General features: G+C 22.9%; 5 protein-coding genes across 5 annotated transcripts; 3 read left to right on the top strand and 2 right to left on the bottom strand.

Moving 5' to 3' along the window:
- Window positions 1-1,664: 1,664 nt before the first annotated feature.
- On the top strand, window positions 1,665-8,517 carry PY17X_1408400 (carbamoyl phosphate synthetase, putative; the record flags this gene model as incomplete). The annotated part of the gene is made up of 2 exons (XM_022957429.1): window positions 1,665-1,692; window positions 2,093-8,517. 2 exons carry the CDS (start codon window positions 1,665-1,667, stop codon window positions 8,515-8,517), a joined length of 6,453 nt encoding a protein of 2,150 aa, XP_022812825.1.
- A 789-nt stretch (window positions 8,518-9,306) lies between these two features.
- On the bottom strand, window positions 9,307-9,753 carry PY17X_1408300 (CCAAT-binding transcription factor, putative; the record flags this gene model as incomplete). The annotated part of the gene is made up of 1 exon (XM_721776.1): window positions 9,307-9,753. One exon carries the CDS (start codon window positions 9,751-9,753, stop codon window positions 9,307-9,309), a length of 447 nt encoding a protein of 148 aa, XP_726869.1.
- A 1,556-nt stretch (window positions 9,754-11,309) lies between these two features.
- Window positions 11,310-13,316, bottom strand: PY17X_1408200 (conserved Plasmodium protein, unknown function; the record flags this gene model as incomplete). The annotated part of the gene is made up of 1 exon (XM_721775.2): window positions 11,310-13,316. One exon carries the CDS (start codon window positions 13,314-13,316, stop codon window positions 11,310-11,312), a length of 2,007 nt encoding a protein of 668 aa, XP_726868.2.
- A 2,193-nt stretch (window positions 13,317-15,509) lies between these two features.
- Window positions 15,510-18,000, top strand: PY17X_1408100 (tripartite motif protein, putative; the record flags this gene model as incomplete). Its single annotated transcript, XM_725341.1, has 2 exons — window positions 15,510-15,643; window positions 15,810-18,000. 2 exons carry the CDS (start codon window positions 15,510-15,512, stop codon window positions 17,998-18,000), a joined length of 2,325 nt encoding a protein of 774 aa, XP_730434.1.
- Window positions 18,001-19,065: 1,065 nt separating this feature from the next.
- Window positions 19,066-20,882, top strand: PY17X_1408000 (FHA domain-containing protein, putative; the record flags this gene model as incomplete). Its single annotated transcript, XM_022957428.1, has 3 exons — window positions 19,066-20,284; window positions 20,447-20,666; window positions 20,798-20,882. 3 exons carry the CDS (start codon window positions 19,066-19,068, stop codon window positions 20,880-20,882), a joined length of 1,524 nt encoding a protein of 507 aa, XP_022812824.1.
- Window positions 20,883-21,152: the final 270 nt, after the last annotated feature.

Raw genomic sequence — 21,152 nt, 5'->3', positions numbered from 1 at the left:
TATTATTTTTAGTGCCAAATTATTTAATAAGCATTTTTATTGTTATTTTTAATATGAAAAAAAACTACAATTTCAAATTATTAAAGAAATAAATTAGTTTATTAATAGTTTTCCAGTTGTTTCCTCTTTAAAGATATTTTGTTTTAATAATAGCAAAAAATATAAGTTGCACATATTTTTACAATAATTTTCCCAAAAAAAAACAAAAAAAGAAATATTAACACTTTATTTAAATAGATTTATATGATTTAATTATACTTATATTTACCATTTTATTTTATTTGTAATTTTGACATTGTTCTCTCAAATAATTTCAACACAATAATAAATATAGTCTTTGAGTTAATATATCGAATAACTTAAAATGAGAAATGTATAAGGAATTGTTGTGGGCCTTTGGGTAGTATATGTAAAAATGATATTTTTGTAAAATTGGGATTGTCCCATCCAACTAGTTACTATATATTATTCTTTTAATACATATGTTTCGCAGTATTCATAATGTTTGTTTATATTTTTAACAATATTCACAAATAATGTAATTGTTTAACATTTAATGGGGAAAAGAAACGCGCGCATATATATATGTATATATACATTTATGTTGTTCGTATAAAGGTAAATATATTTCTTTAACAATTTGCTCTTATTTAACTCATTCACATATCTACATGTATGCTTATATATATAATATAAAGAAAAATATGAAAAAACATTTACGAATAAAATTAAAACAAGAACAATATATTATTCAATATAACCCATAGTTAATTATCAGTATATATAAAAGTAGTAATTTGAATATTTTTTCTCCTAACCATTTATAAATATTTGTAAAAAGTAATAAATTAAAAAAAAAAACGACTCTCCGTTGTGTGTATATAGTTATATAAATATATATAATATTGTATTATATATATATAAATACATAATATTGTAGTATATATATATAAATACCCTTTGTATGCTACTAGTATATACATAATCTGGGAGAAAAAAATTACAACTGGATAAAACAAAAAAAATAAAATTTCATTTGAAACATAAAACAATGAATATTTTATAAGAATAACGTTACAAACATCAAAAAAAAAAAATAAAAAAAATAAAAATAAAAAATGGATCGATTAAATAATCTAATGCATATATATAGAAAATTTTATTAAAAATATTTAAAAATTATATATCTACATTTTGACATTGTCATAAAAAAATTATAGTCATTAAATAGTGGCGACAAAGAATAAATATATAATGTAGAAAAATGAAAAAAGTCAATACAAATACTAAAGTGCAAACATATAAAATAGTAAGTAATAATGAAATAATAATATATTAAAATTTTTGTAAAATGAGATAAAATATGAATATATGTAAATTTAATATCAACGTGACAATGCAATCTACTTAAAAGTAAATACTTTATTTTTATAGCATTTTGTGTGAACTCGTATATCACGTATGTAAATACCAACATATATTCATATATCTTAAAATAGATATGTGAGAAGGCTTTATATATAGAATAAGAAAATAACAATAAGAAGCATGTGCCATAGTTCAAATATTTTTAAGCATTTAAATTATATAAATTTCATTTATTTTTTATTAATTTTCTATATTTGCTCAACATTTATAATTAAAAGATAAATTCTTAATACAAAATGGATTCTGAGTTTTGGCCAGACTATGGTACGATAAAAAATATAAAATAAAACGCAAAAAATATATATTGAGAGAGAGTTGGCGTATGTATATATAATATTAGTACATATCCATGTGATATTATATATGTAGATGCATAAAATCGTTTAACAAATCAAATTGTTTACTGTTTACATCTATATATATATATATATACATTGCCAAATGAAAATGCATACAATGTATTTATCCCTATGAATAATATGCATAGTTAATTATGAGTCAAACTAATGTGATATGAACGTATACATTAAGTAGATAATGTTCTGCATTGTTTACTAAAATTGCAATTATATATATGTCGTTACGCAATTTGTGTTGCATTTAATTCCTTAAATATGTATGGATATTATTAATTTTTTTTTTTAATTAATTTTCTTTCATTTAGAGTACAAAACAGTGGGAAAGCTTATTCTTGAAGATGGAACTGAATTTGTTGGATACAGCGTAGGATATGAAGGGCATACATGTGAAAAAAAAAACCAATGTAATGAAAATGAAGATATTACAGAAAAATGTGGCAAAAATATAAATGATGATATGTTATTTAGAGGTAGTAAAATTGAAAATGATGATTATATAGTTACAGGAGAAGTTATATTCAATACTGCTATGGTTGGATATCCTGAAGCATTATCAGATCCTAGTTATTTTGGTCAAATATTAGTTTTGACATTTCCATCAATAGGTAATTATGGTGTAGAAAAAGCAAAGCACAATAAATTTGGTATAGTAAATAATTTTGAAAGTAATAGAATACATGTACAAGGTTTAGTAATATGTGAATATAGTAAACAATCATATCATTATAATGCATATATAACATTAAGTGAATGGTTGAAAAAATATAAAATTCCTTGTATTGGTGGTATAGATACTCGAGCATTGACAAAAATATTAAGAGAAAAGGGTAGTATGTTGGGAAAAATTGTAGTATATAAAAATAGAAATAATATAAATAATATATATAAAGAAATAAATTTATTTGACCCTGGTCAAATTGATGTTACAAAATATGTATGTAATCACTATATAAGAGTATTTAAACTGAAAAATATTACATTTATAAATAATGAAGAAAGAAATTACATGAATAAAAATTCCAATTACTTATATAAAGAAAATAATACAGAATGTGAAAGTTATTCAAATTTAGAAAATGTCGCATCATCATTTGAAAAAATTGATTATAATAAAAATTCAAATTATCATTCATTGTTAAGAGGGAAAATGAATTTATTAGAATCGTCAGATGAAAATATTAAACATTATAGTAACTATATAAATTTTAATGATAGTAATGACGAAAATAACTCTTTTAGAAATTTATATGGAATATGTGAATATGATAAATATTTAATAGATATTGACGAAAATAAAGAGTATCATGAAAATAACTTAGATGAGTATGGATATTATAACATTGAAGGAACTAAAAAACATGGTTGTGAACAGAAAGAAATTGGCAAAGAATTTAATATGAACAATGACAATAGCACATATATAAAGAAAACGATGAACAATCAAACATTTTTGGATTTAGTAAACAAACGAAATAATGACAAGGAAAAAATTATAGTAATTGTTGATTGTGGTATAAAAAATAGTATAATAAAAAATTTAATGAAACATGGTAAAGATTTACCAATAACTTATATTATTGTTCCATATTATTATAATTTTAATTATATCGATTATGATGCAGTATTATTATCAAATGGGCCAGGAAATCCAGAAAAATGTAAATTGTTAATTAATAATTTGAAAACTAGTTTACAACAGAATAAATTAATATTTGGTATATGTTTAGGTAATCAACTATTGGGTATATCATTAGGTTGTGAAACTTATAAAATGAGATATGGTAATAGAGGTGTAAATCAACCAGTTATAGAATTATTAAATAATAGATGTTACATAACTTCACAAAACCATGGGTATTGTTTAAAAAAAAAATGTATATTAAAAAGAAAAGATTTAGCTATTAGTTATATTAATGCTAATGACAAATCTATAGAAGGAATTTCACATAAGAATGGGAGATTTTATACTGTTCAATTTCACCCCGAAGGAAACAACGGTCCTGAAGATACTGGATTTTTATTTCGAAATTTTATATTAGATGCATTTAATAAAAAAAGAGAATATCGTGAAAATCTTCCACAAAATATTATACATATAAAAAAAAAAGTGTTGCTTCTTGGTAGTGGAGGTTTATGTATTGGACAAGCAGGTGAATTTGATTATTCTGGTACACAAGCAATAAAAAGTTTAAAGGAATGTGGTATTTATGTTATATTAGTTAATCCTAATATTGCTACAGTTCAAACTTCAAAAGGGTTAGCAGATAAAGTATATTTTTTACCAGTAAATTGTGAATTTGTTGAAAAGATTATAAAAAAGGAAAAACCGGACTTTATTCTTTGTACATTTGGTGGGCAAACTGCATTAAACTGTGCCTTAATGTTAGAACAAAAAAAAGTATTAAAAAAAAACAACTGTTTAGCTTTAGGTACTTCATTAGAATCAATTTTAATAACTGAAAATCGAAGTATGTTTGCTGAAAAATTAAAAGAAATTAATGAAATAATTGCTCCATATGGTAGTGCAAAAAATGTAGAAGAAGCTATTGAAGTAGCTAATAAAATAGGCTATCCCATTTTAGTGCGTACTACATTTTCTTTAGGTGGTTTGAATAGCAGTTTTATAAATAATGAGGAAGAGTTAATTGAAAAATGTAAAGAAATATTTTTACAAACTGATAATGAAATATTTATAGATAAATCATTAAAAGGATGGAAGGAAATAGAATATGAATTATTAAGAGATAATAAAAATAATTGTATAGCTATATGTAACATGGAAAATATTGATCCATTAGGTATACATACAGGAGATAGTATAGTTGTTGCACCATCACAAACATTAAGCAATTCTGAATATTACAAATTTAGAGAAATCGCTTTGAAGGTTATTACTCATTTAAATATTATTGGAGAATGTAATATTCAATTTGGTATAAACCCCAAAACAGGAGAATATTGTATTATAGAAGTAAATGCAAGATTGAGTAGAAGTTCAGCACTTGCTTCTAAAGCTACAGGATATCCCCTTGCATATATATCAGCAAAAATAGCTTTAGGATATGATTTAGTAAGTTTAAAAAATAGCATAACTCGAAAAACAACCGCATGTTTTGAACCATCTCTCGATTATATAACAACAAAAATTCCACGTTGGGATTTAAACAAGTTTGAATTTGCTTCGAATACAATGAATAGTAGTATGAAAAGTGTTGGTGAAGTTATGTCAATTGGAAGAACTTTTGAAGAATCTATACAAAAGTCATTAAGATGTATTGACGATAATTACTTAGGTTTTTCTAATACTTATTGTATAGATTGGAATGAAGAAAAAATTATTGACGAACTAAAAAATCCTTCACCTAAAAGAATAGATGCTATACATCAAGCATTTCATTTAAATATGTCGATTGATGTTATCCATGAATTAACTAATATTGATTATTGGTTTTTATATAAATTTTATAATATATACAATTTGGAAAATAAATTAAAATCATTAACATTAGAACAGTTGTCATTTTATGATTTAAAATATTATAAAAAGCATGGTTTTAGTGATAAACAAATTGCTCATTATTTATCTTATAATGTCAAAACAAAAGAAAGTGATGTAATGAAATATCGAGAAAATATAGGGCTTCATCCTCATATCAAAGTTATAGATACTTTATCTGCTGAATTTCCTGCTCTCACAAATTATTTATATTTGACGTATCAAGGAACTGAACATGATGTTTTACCATTAAATATGAAGGTAAAGAAAAGAAAAGACCATAGACTAATCTCCAGAGAGTATAATGAAATAAGGGATGGTATCCCACACCATTGGCATAAAAATAATAATAAAGTTATATATGATGAATTTTCCTTTAATCAAGAAACATCCCAACAAAATGGGCTTAATTGTTCAAGAGCAGATATTAATGACGCTGAAGAGGCAAATAAAGTTACAAATAATGATGGAGAAAATGGTGAAATGCAAAATACCGAAAAAAATCCAGATTATACCACAATACCATCATGCAAATATATGAATAATTATGGCAATGGAAGATATATGGGACATGAGCAAAATGATATGTTTAATTTGAAAAACTTTTTAAAAAATAACAAGAGAGAAGAAGGTTTTAGTGATAATAACCAGCAAGATACGATTGGAGATGACAATAAGAAAAGGTGTCCATTTTCTGGAAACAAAATGATAAACCAAAATGATTACCACAATTTTGGAATACATCAAGGTATGAAATGTCCAATGAAAGAGAAAAAAGAAAATTGTATTCTTAATAACAAATCCTATCCAAATAACACAAAAAATGAACAGAAAAATGAAAATGGTAATCCAAATGATGGAAACATTTTGGAAGAGTTTAAATCAAATCGAAGTTCTCATTCAACAAATGATCAATTATATTTAGAAAATTGTAATACATCAGAAGATGACGAAAATAATGCAAACCCTGATAAATCAATGAGAATGGATGATAATAGAGGAAATATAAATAATATTGCAAATAACTCATATTATATTAGAGATTCTGTATATAATAATGAATACAAAATAAATAAGATGAGGGAATTAATTAATAATGATAGTAAGGGCGAAGTAATAAAGAGTGATAAGAATTTTGGAAATAGCAAATGTGAATATATTAATAGTAATAAAGAAAAAGCTAAGAAAATTAATTATAATGAAGAAAATACAATGGTATATAGCATGAACGAACAAGAAGAAAATGAAAAAAGCTTCAGCAATAATAATAAAATGGCATCAAAAAATAATAATAACTTGATGAACAGTTACAATGATGATAATAAAAGTGACTGTTTTTCAGAATTATCCTATATTCAAAATCACAAGAAAAACATTAATTATATAGAAAACGATTATGGATATGAAGATTTATATTCCGGATCTGATAACTGTTATAGTAGTTATAGCATTAGTATGAACGATGAGAATAATGATAGTAGTGTACTTGATTATGAAGAAGATGAATTAAACTCGGAATTGTCATCTATTAATTCTGAAAATGATAATATATTTCATGAAAAGTTTAATGATATTGGATTTAAAATAATTGATAATAAAAGCGAGATGGAGAAGGAAAAGAAGAAATGCTTTATTGTTTTGGGATGTGGATGTTATAGAATTGGTAGTTCTGTTGAATTTGATTGGAGTGCAATACATTGTGTTAAGACCATAAGAAAATTAAATCATAAAGCAATATTAATTAATTGTAACCCCGAAACAGTTAGTACAGATTACGATGAAAGTGATAGATTATACTTTGACGAAATAACAACAGAAGTTATAAAATTTATACATAATTTTGAAAAAAGTCAAGGTGTTATTATAGCTTTTGGTGGTCAAACATCGAATAATTTGGTTTTCAGTTTATATAAAAATAATGTAAATATATTAGGATCTAGTGCAAAAAGTGTAGATTGTTGTGAAAATCGAAATAAATTTTCTCATTTATGTGATTCCTTAAAAATAGATCAACCTAAATGGAATAAATTCACAAAGTTATCAAAAGCTATGCAATTTGCCAACGAAGTTAAATTCCCTGTCCTTGTCAGACCATCTTATGTCTTATCCGGTGCAGCTATGAGAGTAGTAAACAGTTTTGAAGAATTAAAAAACTTTTTAATGAAAGCCGCAATCGTAAGTAAAGATAATCCAGTTGTTATCTCCAAGTTTATTGAAAATGCTAAAGAAATTGAAATTGATTGTGTAAGTAAAAATGGTAAAATGATTAATTATGCTATATCAGAACATGTAGAAAATGCAGGAGTTCACTCAGGAGATGCAACTTTAATTTTACCTGCCCAAAATATATATGTAGAAACACACAGAAAAATAAAAAAAATATCTGAAAAAATATCAAAATATTTAAACATCTCTGGACCATTTAATATTCAATTTATTTGCCATCAGAATGAAATAAAAATTATTGAATGTAATTTAAGAGCATCAAGAACATTCCCATTTATTTCGAAAGCATTAAATTTGAATTTTATAGATTTAGCCACAAGAATTTTAATGGGTTATGATGTTAAGCCAATAAATATATCATTGATCGATTTGGAGTATACAGCTATTAAATCACCAATTTTTTCATTTAACAGATTACATGGATCAGATTGTATATTAGGTGTTGAAATGAAATCAACAGGAGAAGTAGCTTGTTTTGGTTTAAATAAATATGAAGCTTTACTTAAATCTTTAGTTGCTACAGGTATGAAATTACCCAAGAAATCAATCTTAATAAGCATTAAAAATTTAAATAACAAGTTAGCATTTGAAGAACCATTTCAATTATTATTTTTGATGGGATTCACAATTTATGCTACTGAAGGAACATATGAATTTTATTCCAAATTTTTAGCATCATTTAATATTGATAAAGATTCAAAATTCCATCAAAAACTTATAAAAGTTCACAATAAGGATTCCGAAAATATATTACCAAATATAACGGATTTAATTATGAATCATAAAGTTGAAATGGTTATAAATATAACTGATGCATTAACAACAAAAGTTACTTCGCATGGATATAAAATTAGAAGACTTGCCTCTGATTTCCAAGTACCTATATTAACAAACATGAAATTGACCTCCTTATTTATTGATTCATTGTACAGAAAATTCTGCAGAAAAAAAGAAAGAAGACCTTTTTACACTATCAAAAGTTACGACGAATATATTAGTCTAGTTTAATATGAGCACCATATATTAGAAACTCAAATAATATCCCTATTTGACAATATAAAATTATAGCTATTTGTATAGAGATATTAATAACCAAGTTGTACTCATATATATACATTATCATAAGTTGGCTGCTAATCCCCTTTACGTATACAAAAATATGCAGAAAATGCTAAGTTTTGCAAACGGTGACCATACTATTAGTATATTTTTTATAATTAGCAAACACGTACTATATTAATTTTGCTCTTAACGATTTTAATAAAATGTTGGTGCATTTCTTTAAATGTTTTTATAATTTTAAACGAAGCTGTAGATATAAATATCTACGTTCCGTAAATATGTATATATATGGTTACATATATATCTTTACATTTGCATATGAATAAATACCCTTCAAAAGAGGAGTTATATATTTTATACAGCGACTTTACGCTTGTTATTTTAAGAATACATATAAAATTGCTTTAATTTATTTTCCCATTTTTATATTTACGCATAATGCATAAAATTCAAAAAAATATACATGTACATATGATAACTTTTTAATAAAAATCAATTTAATAGTCTTTTAAAAATAATATTTGAAAAAAATGTACTATGAGTTCATTGTTATGCATAATCATGTTTATGCACATATGAAATTATGTCATTCAAATGTATAATCCCCATAACAAAGGGTAAGATTATTTATATAATTGGCAAATTAAATAATAATAGATAGTATTTTTGAACTATTGTTTATCAAATCCATGCCTATTACACAAATTAGCATTGTGGGCATAACTCATTTAGGGATTATTCTAAAGCTTGAAGTAATATATCAAAATCATCGTTTTCTTTTGGGTTTTCATTATTTTGTCCCCCTTCTGCATCTTTATTTGTGGAATTTGCACCACTATTGTTATTGGAAGTAGCTTTTTTATTATTTTCTTCTTGTATAGCTACCTGTGTTTTTAGTTGATCATATATATCTAGAAATAATGAATCATTTAAGGAATTTAAAATGTCTCGAACAAAAATTGTAAATCTTTTTTCACTTTCACAATGTTCTAATGCTCCATCAGTTATATACAAAATAAATAAAGATAAACATTTGCTTAAAGTGTTAAGGGCTTCTTTTCTTATTTTATAATTTTTTAGATCTATACTATTATTTATTATTTTTAAAATAACACTATTCGGCAAATCAAAAATGGTATCTTTTATTAAATTGATATCTGGAATCTCTGCTTGTTCTTTCATTTTGTGTTAAGCAAATTTATTATTCCGCGGAATGGTATAAAAAGAGATTACATATATATGTATATATATGTATGCATGCCTGAAGTTTATTATTTTTGATTTCACACATACATATTACGCGAAATTTATGAAAAAAAAGCCAAAAATGTTTGTTTAATTTTAATTATAAAAATTATTTCTTTTTTCATACAATATCACAGAATACGAAAATATGTACATTTACTATATATATTTATATATTCTTAATTTTTTTTGCATATTCTTAAAATATTCTTTAGACAATCAAACACAGGAAAAAAATAACTATACACATGGCATTATATTAAGTTACATATACACACAAATATAAGATAAAAAATATATATAATATGTATAAATAGGATGGAGATTGTCCAAATAAATATAAGACTCCTTTTATTTATTAATAAATGTAAATTTTTACATAATATATATTTTTTAAATTTTCTTTTTAAAGGGTGTGCCTTTTTAAATACTTGCGATTGCTCAAGGGAGAAAAAAATTTTAAATAATTCAAAAATTAAGAATAAAAATAATCGCATTAAAAGTAACAAAAATTAAAGTAATCATAATAATTTCTTTAAAATAATGTTTATAAATGTTCACAAAAACTCATGAGAATAGTTTAGAAATGAAATAAAAATTATAAAATATATTACAAGGGGAAAGATTATATTTAAGTACCTTAAAGGCAATAAATGATAGAATATATTAGCATATGAATTACTTAGTGTTTATTTGATATGAAGTTGTTTTTTGCATAATAAAAAATATTTATAAATAGTAATACACATATGTGTGCGTATTTATTTACTTGTATTTGTTTAAAATTGTATTTTCCATTTGATACAACATTATTTAATTTTTTTATTTTATTTATTAAAAATGAGGCATGAAACATTATTATTCACATATACATTGTGTATTTATATTAGTTAAAATTTTCAAATAATTTTCCGTTAAAGGGGAATGCTGTAAATATATATACACATTATTATTTCTTATGCATATAACTTTAATACGATTTTTGATTAATATTAATCTTAAAATGTATATTGTGACTACTATTCGATAGTGAGGAATAATAAGACTAAAAATAAAGGAACATATTGAGGGTGTGGAAAATATTGTAAAATGTAGAAAGCTATATGAAATGGATAAAATTTAGAAACATCTACCAAAATTAGCAAAAATCAGGAAATTAAATAAAATTAAGTCGAATTATACCAAATAATAGCAGATATCAAACTTGAAAATTATATAGATCGATAAAATTAAAAAGATTTATAAAAAAGTATGAATGCAACTTAAAAAATTCGATAATTAAGAAATGATGTTTTAAAAAAATAAAAATGTGCATATAATAACAATGTATTAAAAAATGTATTTTTAAGTAAATAGGAAAATATGCAAGTATATGTATATAATAACCCGTGCATTGGGTGGTTATGTGTATCACTTCTAATGATGTTTTTTTTTTATTTTTTTTTTTTTTTATATGAACAACATTTCGATATCTGAAATGCACAAAAAGTATACTACTTAAATAACGGATTTCGCATGTTCAAAAGGGATTGCTCATATGTTTTGATATCCAGATTTTTACAATATTGTTTTTGATTTATATCTGTAAACGAGAATTTCGTTTTTGCATATTCAAATTGGTGAATTTCATCAATATCAATTTCTCCACAATTTTTGTCTTTACAGCATTTATCATTTAAACAATGTTTACACTTAAATTTGTTCATACAATTTAATGATAATGGTGATTTATCTTCTTCTAATTCATAAAATGTAATAAAATTTTTACAGGTAATTTTTTCATATATTTTGATTATCACATGCTTGATAATTATAATTGCCATTCTGAGACAATTGAAGGTATCATTTATTGTAAAGACAATATTTTGTAATGCATAAAATAACATAAGTAAATGTATATGTATATTATTATATACATAATGATAACAGAAAAAATTAAAACTATGTTCATATATATCTCTATATACATATATATTATAATAAATTGATAAGATATATAATCCCATAACTAAAACATAATGAGCAAATATATAGCAAAATATTTTATAAAAAATACCATACATTGTTAATATAACACTAAATTTGTTATTATCCTTTATAAATAATTTTAATATAAATAATGAGAAGACAATAATTGATATTACAAATAATTCTCCAAAAAATGAGCAAACAACATATTTATATATTTTATTCATTTCTATATAAATATAATCCATAACATATGTGTTGTCTATTAAATTTATGATATCCATTTCTCTTATTAATTTATTTACTTCGATATTATTTTTGTCTATCTGTGTACCACGATTTATCTCGATATTATTATCAGAATTATTTGCATTGTCATTGTTTTGATTGTTAGTATAGTCATTTTGATTAATGCTTGCTTTATTGTTATTATATTTTTTGCTAATTTTAAAAAGCATATCTAAATATTTTTGCTTATTTTGGTTATTTTTTAACACATCAATATGACTCATGCTAAAGAATGTGTTAAAATTACCTACCATGGTATTTTTACTTTCTAATTTATTTTTAATAACATTTTTTAAATTTTCATATTCCATTAAATGCATATTTTGAACATCCATTCCATTTTCATTACTTTTGGTATGTGGGAAATATGAAATTAAATAAATTCCGATCATTATATTAATAAATAATGACATTAGCCTTAAATATAATGCAAGTTTCTCTTTATGTCTTTTATTATCTTTATATATCATTTCGGATGTATAATAATATGCATCATTATAATAAGACATTTGTCTGGATAGTTGTTTTTCGTCTTTAAACATATTTTTTTCGTCATTAAAATTTTCCATTGATAGCATAAAATAAGAGGATATATTATTAATACTTCTTTTAAGTCGTTCATTATAATTATCGTTTATGTTTCTATTATAATTATTATTCATCGATGAAATATTATTCCTTTTTGTTTTTTCTCCTTTTTTATTTTTTTTTTTATTTTTACTATTTGTTTTATGTGTGTTTTTTTTTAATTGGAAAGATTGATTTGATTCTAAATCTTGCTTTACATAATCTTTATCTATATAAGCATCTTCTTCATTTATTTTTAGAGAAAATTCATTGGTATTCCTTTTTGTATGATCTCCAGTGTCATCATTTTCATCATCAGAATAAACATCTTCTTCTTTGTCATCATCATCATCATATTCTTTATCTACTTCATCCCATCCCTGTTCATCATAATTTTCCTTGTCGTTTTCGATGTCGCAATATTTATTTTCTACATAATAATCATATCGTTTTTCATTATACTCACTAAAACTTACTTTTTTGTCTAAATATTTATTTTCTAAATCATGATTTTCTAATAATTCATATCTATTATAATCTTCCTCATAACTAATATCTTCTTTAAGTACATAATTGCTAATAAATGAATATATTGTTAATAAGTTACTTTCATTATTTTCATTAACTTCTATATGTTTTTTACTATCTTTTTTGTCGAAACTGGTAGCATTATCCATTTCTTATCTTCATTTGCTTCGTTACATACATACATAGGCATACAAACAAATATATTTACTTATAGTGCATATGTATATATAAATGCATAATATACACATTACACTATGAAAATTCTCCCTTTAGTTTTCATATTTTTTTTTTTTATCAAATTTTGTATTAATATTATCCAATTTAATATAAATATTTCATTTAATAAAAAAATAGACATAAAAAAAAATTAAATAATAAATTGATATTAAATTCGCTGTAAATTGCTACGAATTAATAATAAATAAATACGAAGCGCAATATAGAATATCGTATAATTTTCTTTCTAAAAAAACGAAAAATATATTGAATTAAATTAATGCACAAAAATGCATTCCAAAATTTACGATCCTATTTTTTTTATATCTATATATTTAAAGTATAAATAATTACTAAACCAAAGAAAAAAAAAATATTTTTATTTATTTATTTTAAAAATATGAGAAACAAATTAAAGTAATATGCAAGTGCTGTCTATATATTCCCTCTTCACTATAGTATATATATTTTAATGTTCAAATTATTTTTTATAATTAAAAAAAAAAAAAAAAAACAGTAAATAAAAACGACATTAGCTTATTCTACTACACACATATGGGAAAAGATGAAATAAAAGGTAATTACAAAGATTCATATTATTTTTTTATGAGCTGTATAGAAGTGAAGCATTGGTAAAACAAGGAATGAATATCTTTTCAATACTGGAATACTTTTTGCTATTAATTTTCATTTTACTTATTTTTTTCGTGTCATAATTTTTATATGAAATTGAGTTGAACATTGTTTCAAATATATTGGCAAGGGATAGTATTGCCAATGTTTTAGTGAATATGTGTATAATATATTTGTGCAGTGAGGGAATATACCCACTTGATAAAATCTAATATCAAGAACATAGCAAACATTATTCCTAATCCTTTAAAAATTATATATTTAATATCCCAATTTTAAATATTTTTTATTTGTTACTAATATATATGGTTTGAACGTTTTTTTCAACTGATAAAAGTATATATATGATGAATAAATAGAATATAAAAACTTATGCTAATATATGCAAATAGAAAATATCATAGACATAATGTTAAATGTTCTTCCTTATAAATGATGTGAATAAAATATTTTAAGAAAAAATATAAAATGTGGAAAAAATGAATTGGTATATATGCAAACAAGAAAGTAACATTTGAAATTATGTATCTTGTTTAATTAAATATAAATTGGCAACATATTATTATATTACCGTTTTATTGTGATGATTGTTTTTTTAAACATAAATACTAAAATGACAAAATATTTTTTATCTTTTTATGACAAATGGTAAACATTTAACTGAAAGAACGATAGATTGTAATCATAATACTAGGAAAACAACAAAAATATAATAGGGTTACAATACAAACGTAAATATATCTGCAGTTAGCATGTGAGGTAACTTTTAATGAATATATTTATTTTTAAAATGTATAATAAATTTTTCATAAATAAAAAATATTTCAATAATGAAATATAAAAATTATATATATTTTATACAACATTTATTATTTATTAAAAACATCACAAATATTCCATAAAAAGACATATAAAAAAAATAAGCGTATTCCTATCTTATGCACATATTATATGTGCATACAATATATAATATTACTATTTATTAGATAAATTTGATTGTATGCTTTCAACCCTTAATACACACACACCCACAAAAAAAATACACATATCATTTGTTCTTTTTTACACAATATGTTACATAAAAAAATATTCATATATTTTGGAAAAATAAATACGAAATAGAAATATTTTCTATTTATATTTTATAAATATTTTGTTGATAGAAAAAATTGATATATGCATTTTATTTTTTATAATACGATTGTTTTAATGGCATTATTTTTGGAAATTTAGTATTGCATATTCTTTGGTATTTGGAGCAATATGCAATTATTTTTTGTGTAAAAAATAATAAAAAAAAGATTGATAGATTTTGCTGACAATTTTTTTTGTTCTTCGTAAAATAATGGTAATTTATATTTTTATTCATAATTAATTTGTTCAATATTATGATTATTCTCCATTTTGTTTTGTAGTATTATCGTTTGGTAATTTTATCCTAACATTTTAATATCTTATACATTTGAATATAATAATAAATGTAAGCAGAAAAGATGGACAGTATTTCCTCATCAAATAGTGATATAAATTCAGACGAAGAAAATGGATTTAGTGATTTTGAAAATGAAAATACTCAAATTTGTAAAGAAGATACAATAAGTGAATCATGTGAAACTCAAAATAATAAGTAAGTTTTATGTAATTATAAATTTATGGGAATATGCACAAATGAAATATTTACGTTTAATATATTCCAACTTTGTTATATATGTATACGTACATATGATAATGCTAGTTCGATGAAAAAATGTTTATTCATTACTGATACATACATATTTTCTCTCATTTTTTAGAACATATAGGTGTGCATACTGTAGCAGAAAAGTGGAAGATGTCCTGATATGCTCATGCAAACATTTAATGTGTCTAACATGTGCAAGTATGCAACTACAAGAGAAATATGATAAATTTATGAAAGCATGTTCTAGTGCAAAAATTATAGAAGATAAAAAAGTAAATTATAAAATAAATGAAAGTTTTAGAAATTGCATAGACATAATAGACAAAATGAATAATGATAAAATAGAAGATATATTAAAAAAAGAAAAAATAGGGTATGTTACATGTAATATATGTAATATTAAAAATAAGCTTACAATAGATACTCTTGAACTTTTGACAAAAGTTGGATTATTTTCATCTGATGTTTTAAATATTCATACATTTTATTTTAATTTAATTGGAAATAATAATAAAAGAATAAAAGGGTTGACTGAAAATTGTATTAAACAACTAAGTTTAGAATATGATGAATCATATAGTAATGATATATCAAATAAAAAGATATTAAAAAATGATAAATTAAAACAATTGCCAATTTCAAATAATAAATATGATTATCTCGAAGAATATGCAGATGACCTTGATAGATATTCATATATATGTAATATATGCTCATTTAGTGAAGCAATAATATATTGTAATGATTGTATTGAATATTTGTGTGAAAATTGTTGTAATAACATTCATGAAATAAATACGCCAAATGGTATGAATAGCAAAAATACACCCCATGATTATTATAAAATAGATAAAAAAACTGTAAATCTTAAAAAATTAGTAAAACCTCCAAAAATGTTTTTAAATATAACAAAAGAAGACATCGAAATTATTGATAATACAGATCGAGATAGTTTTGATGGAAATTTTTCAGAAAACGATGAAAAAAAGAGAAATAATAAGATAGGGAATTTTAAAGTGGAAGGAGGTGATGATTCTGATTTTGATAATTATGATGAAAAATATTTCTATGAAAAACAGAAAAAACTGATGGAAAAGAAAAACAAAAAAGATAATAATATAAAACTTTCACACAAACTAAATAATTTAGTGGAAAATATGAAAAATGGAAGTAGTTATGACAGTGAGCATTCGACAATAGATGGGACACTTGGGTCTATTAGTGACATAGGCGCAAATTTTTTAAAAAGGAAAAAGAAAAAAGGAAATAGACGAATGCGCAAAAAAAATATGTATGGATCCAAAATAAAATATGGTGAAGATTTAAATGGAGACACAAATATGTTGCAAAAGAGGGAATGTACAAGTTCACAAAAAGGAAAAAAAAATAAAATAGGAAATATGAATAAAGAAGAAAGTATATGTGTATTTTCAAATGATGAAATTTCTTCTCGAGTTGATATTAGTTCTAGTGAAAGTTCATTAAATTCGTGTAATAGTGATGATGGAGAAATATGTATAAAAAACATAAAAATGGAATCCATAAAAAAAAAAAAAGATATAAGAAATCCTTCATTAAATAATGATATAATTGCTAATAAAAGTTTTACAAGTATTGAAAATATAAGATGTAATCATCATTATAATTATCCTATACAATATTTTTGTCATACGTGTTGTACTAAATGTTTTTGCTCAGAATGTGCTATTAATGGTATACATACTTCTCAATGTAATATAGAAAATATAAATGCAGCTTTTATAACAGTTTTAAATAATTATTTAATTCAATGGAATGAAGTTATTAATGAATTAATAAATGATTTAGAAGTAAATTTTTATGAATCTCTTGAAGATACTAGAAATGATTGGTCTTCAGTATTAAGCGAATGCTATTATAATGTAAGCAGTAAAATAAATTATATAATTAATAACATGCATAAAATGGAAAAGGATATATTTAATCAACTTGATACATATATGGAAAATTTCAAAAAAGACAATTTAGACTATGTTGAACTATTAAATTCCAAATATGATGATATTGAAAATACTATAAGTATAATCAGAGCGAATAAATTTCAAAAAAACCCAATTGATTTAATTAAATTTTATAATAATAATATTAATATAATAGACAGAACTCTTATTCTAAATAAAGATTTTAAACCTATAGAAGATTTATCAAAAATACGAGAAAGTAAAATTTTTTACATGGATTTATATACTTCTCAAATAATTAGTTATCTTAAGCATTTACAAGTTTTTTTATCCTCAAACTTTTTAGTTCCATCTATTAAATAATTTCATTTTTTTAAGAAAAATGAATTGTGAAAAATACGCATAAATTTTCCATATACCCATACGTTGTTGTGCGTTTTTTCTACATAGAGTTTTATCCCTTTTTTTGAATTTGCCTTCCTAATGTATATAGTTTGTATCAATTTGTTATTTTGTTGCCAAATTTTTTATTCAAATAAATATTTGTTTACAAAAATACCTTTATGTGCATATATTCTGTGCGTGTATGTGGACACAACTCCCACTACAATTTATTAGCTATGTATGTGTATATATGCATATTTTTTTTTTATCTTATCTTTAATACGTTTCAAAAATTACTTTTTATATTCATTCCGACATAATTTTATTATCCGTATTATTACATTTTTTTGTTTACATTAGTTTTGATACTTTTTTATATTATTTTTTTCATTAAAATTGGAAAATTATTTGGTAGGTTTATAAAAGTTAATCTCTTTTATTTTTTTGTAATATGGAAATATAATATAAAATAGTTATGATAAATTTAAAAATAAAAGTAAATTTATAACATAAAAAAGTTGAATGAATGCAAAAAAAAAAAAAATAATATTTATTTCGATTGTTTTTTTCTATTATAGCTATTGCAACGACTACCGTTACCATTGATTATTTTTACCATTTTCCAGCTTTATTTTTTTTTATATCCAAAAATATAAATTAAATTCGAAAAAATATTTATTATAATTTTTTTGTTTTTGTGCATAAGTCAATGCATTAAAAAAAATAGTAAAAATAAAATGATACGGACGCATAATTTTACTGATTTAATAAAGTGAAAAAAAATAAAAAAAGGAATGGAAATATAAATGACGATTGAAAAAAGGAGAATAAAATATAAACGACCCCTTCAATTCGATTTAAAGAGCAAATAACCAAACAAACATATAAAATAAACAGGTAAATATATATCACTATTTATATATGTCATTTTCAAATACTGTGCGCGTATTATTGCGCATCAAATTGATGAAAACTGAGGGTATGATGACTAAAACAACTTTTAATAAGATATATAGAGGATAGTTATGGTAATTTGTTTTCAAAATGCATAACGATAACATAAGAAATTCAAATAGTATTGAAAATGAACAAATATTTAAAGAAAAAAATAGAAAGATGAAAAAATCTGAAAGCTATGATTCAGACAGTGATAAATCAAAAAAAAGTACTTTATCAGAATCTTCAAGTGCAGAAGAAATAAAAAATAATTTGAAAAAAAAAAAAAAATCTTATAATAATCGAAAACGTTCATACGATAAAAGAAAATTATCTTATGAGAGAACAAATCGAATTGATAGTAAAAAAAAAAGTCGTGATGATACTAGAAAATCAAGTATGAACAGAAATTTAGATTATAGAAAACAAAAAAGGGATAGAAGTATAGAATATGGTAAAAAACATACTAATAGTAAATTAAACAAACGTATTAAAGATAGTTCATATAGTGATGAGAGTTCCGACAAGCGAAGTATAGAAAAACGACATAGTAATAATAATAATAGCGATAGTGAATATAGTGAATATAAAAAACGTCGTGTTAGGCGTAAATATTCCCATAGTGGCGAAAGAGAAAAAGATAATAATTCGGACTATGAATATTGGAATGATAGGAGGGATAAAAATAAAAAAGAAAAAATTGATGGGAAAAAAATAAACATAAGAGATAGACATGAAAGGGAAATAAAAGAAAAATTTGATTATAAATATAAACGATTTGAAAAAGAAAATCGTAGTAAAAATAATTATAAAGATAGAAGTTGTTCAAAAAATAGATATAATAATTTTTATGATGATAATAAAAAACGTGATAAAGACAGTAAAAATAAATACAGGAAATATGATGATAATGTATCAAAAGATGATAAAAAAAAAGCTAGCCGATATGATAATAGTAGTGATGAATATTTTCGAAAAGAAAAAAAAAAAAGTTTCAAAGATAGCAATGAAAAAAACGGGGATAAGGATGATAAATACCAAAGCAAGTATACCAATGATGAATACAACAAAATCGAAAGTTATGAAAACAATAATAATAATTCAAAAAATGATAAAGAAATAGAAAAACCAAATGAAGAACAAAATATAACTTCTGATAATAATGTTCGAGAAGGACAAAATTTCAACCCATCAGGTTTATTAGCACAAAGCAAGGATTATAAAAATGGTGTGGAATTGAAATATACAGAAAGCATAGATTCTGAAATGCCAGACAAGAAATGGAGATTATATGTATTTTTAAATACCGCCACGGACGAACCTCATGGTAATAAAATAAAAAAAATGCATGTTTTACAAAAACAATTGTACCAATTAATGCATATATAATCGTATAAATAATTAATATATGTTTATTATAAGTTTGTTTGAAAAAAATAATTTATTATACAAATGGTTATATTTTTGACTATGATTTATCACTTTACAGAAATATTGCGTATTCATGAGAAGCCCTACTATTTAATTGGGAAAGACGAATTAGTGGCAGATATAATATTAAGGAATATGAGTATATCAAAGCAGCATGCTGTTATTCAATTTAAGAAACATGAAAATAAAATTTTGCCTTTCCTTATTGATCTCAATAGCACAAATGGATCATATTTGAATAACGAGAAAATTGATCCAAATAAATTTTACGAATTAAGGTGAATTTAAAATTTAGTATATAACGGAAATAAAATATGTTTCATATATTCGCACAAATATGAATGTATGTGCATAAAATATAGTATATGAATTTGTATATAAATATATATTTTTGTTTTATTTTTCACAGAGAAACAGATCTCTTGAGATTTGGAAGTTCAGGAAGGGAATATGTTTTACTTTATGATTCGTATGAAGCGCCTACAAATGAATAATTTTCAATTTACTATTCAAACAAAAAATAGGAGAGTAATTAAAATATTCTCATATATAATTATAAATATATTAATATGGTATAAATATTTTTTTTAAGTATTTTTAATTAGCAGTTTATGAATATTTATTTTTTTGTGTCTAAAATATTGATACATTGTATGCTATATATGTGTTTGATGTTATGGAAAATTTTTACATTTAACAATTGTTATATATGTATGTGTAAACTTGTATATTTGATTAAAGCATATCTTAAGTTCATACGCAAC

This window comes from Plasmodium yoelii (assembly GCF_900002385.2).
Source record: "Plasmodium yoelii strain 17X genome assembly, chromosome: 14".
NCBI classification, from domain to species: Eukaryota; Apicomplexa; class Aconoidasida; order Haemosporida; family Plasmodiidae; genus Plasmodium; species Plasmodium yoelii.
This window is presented reverse-complemented; position numbering and strand designations above follow the sequence as displayed.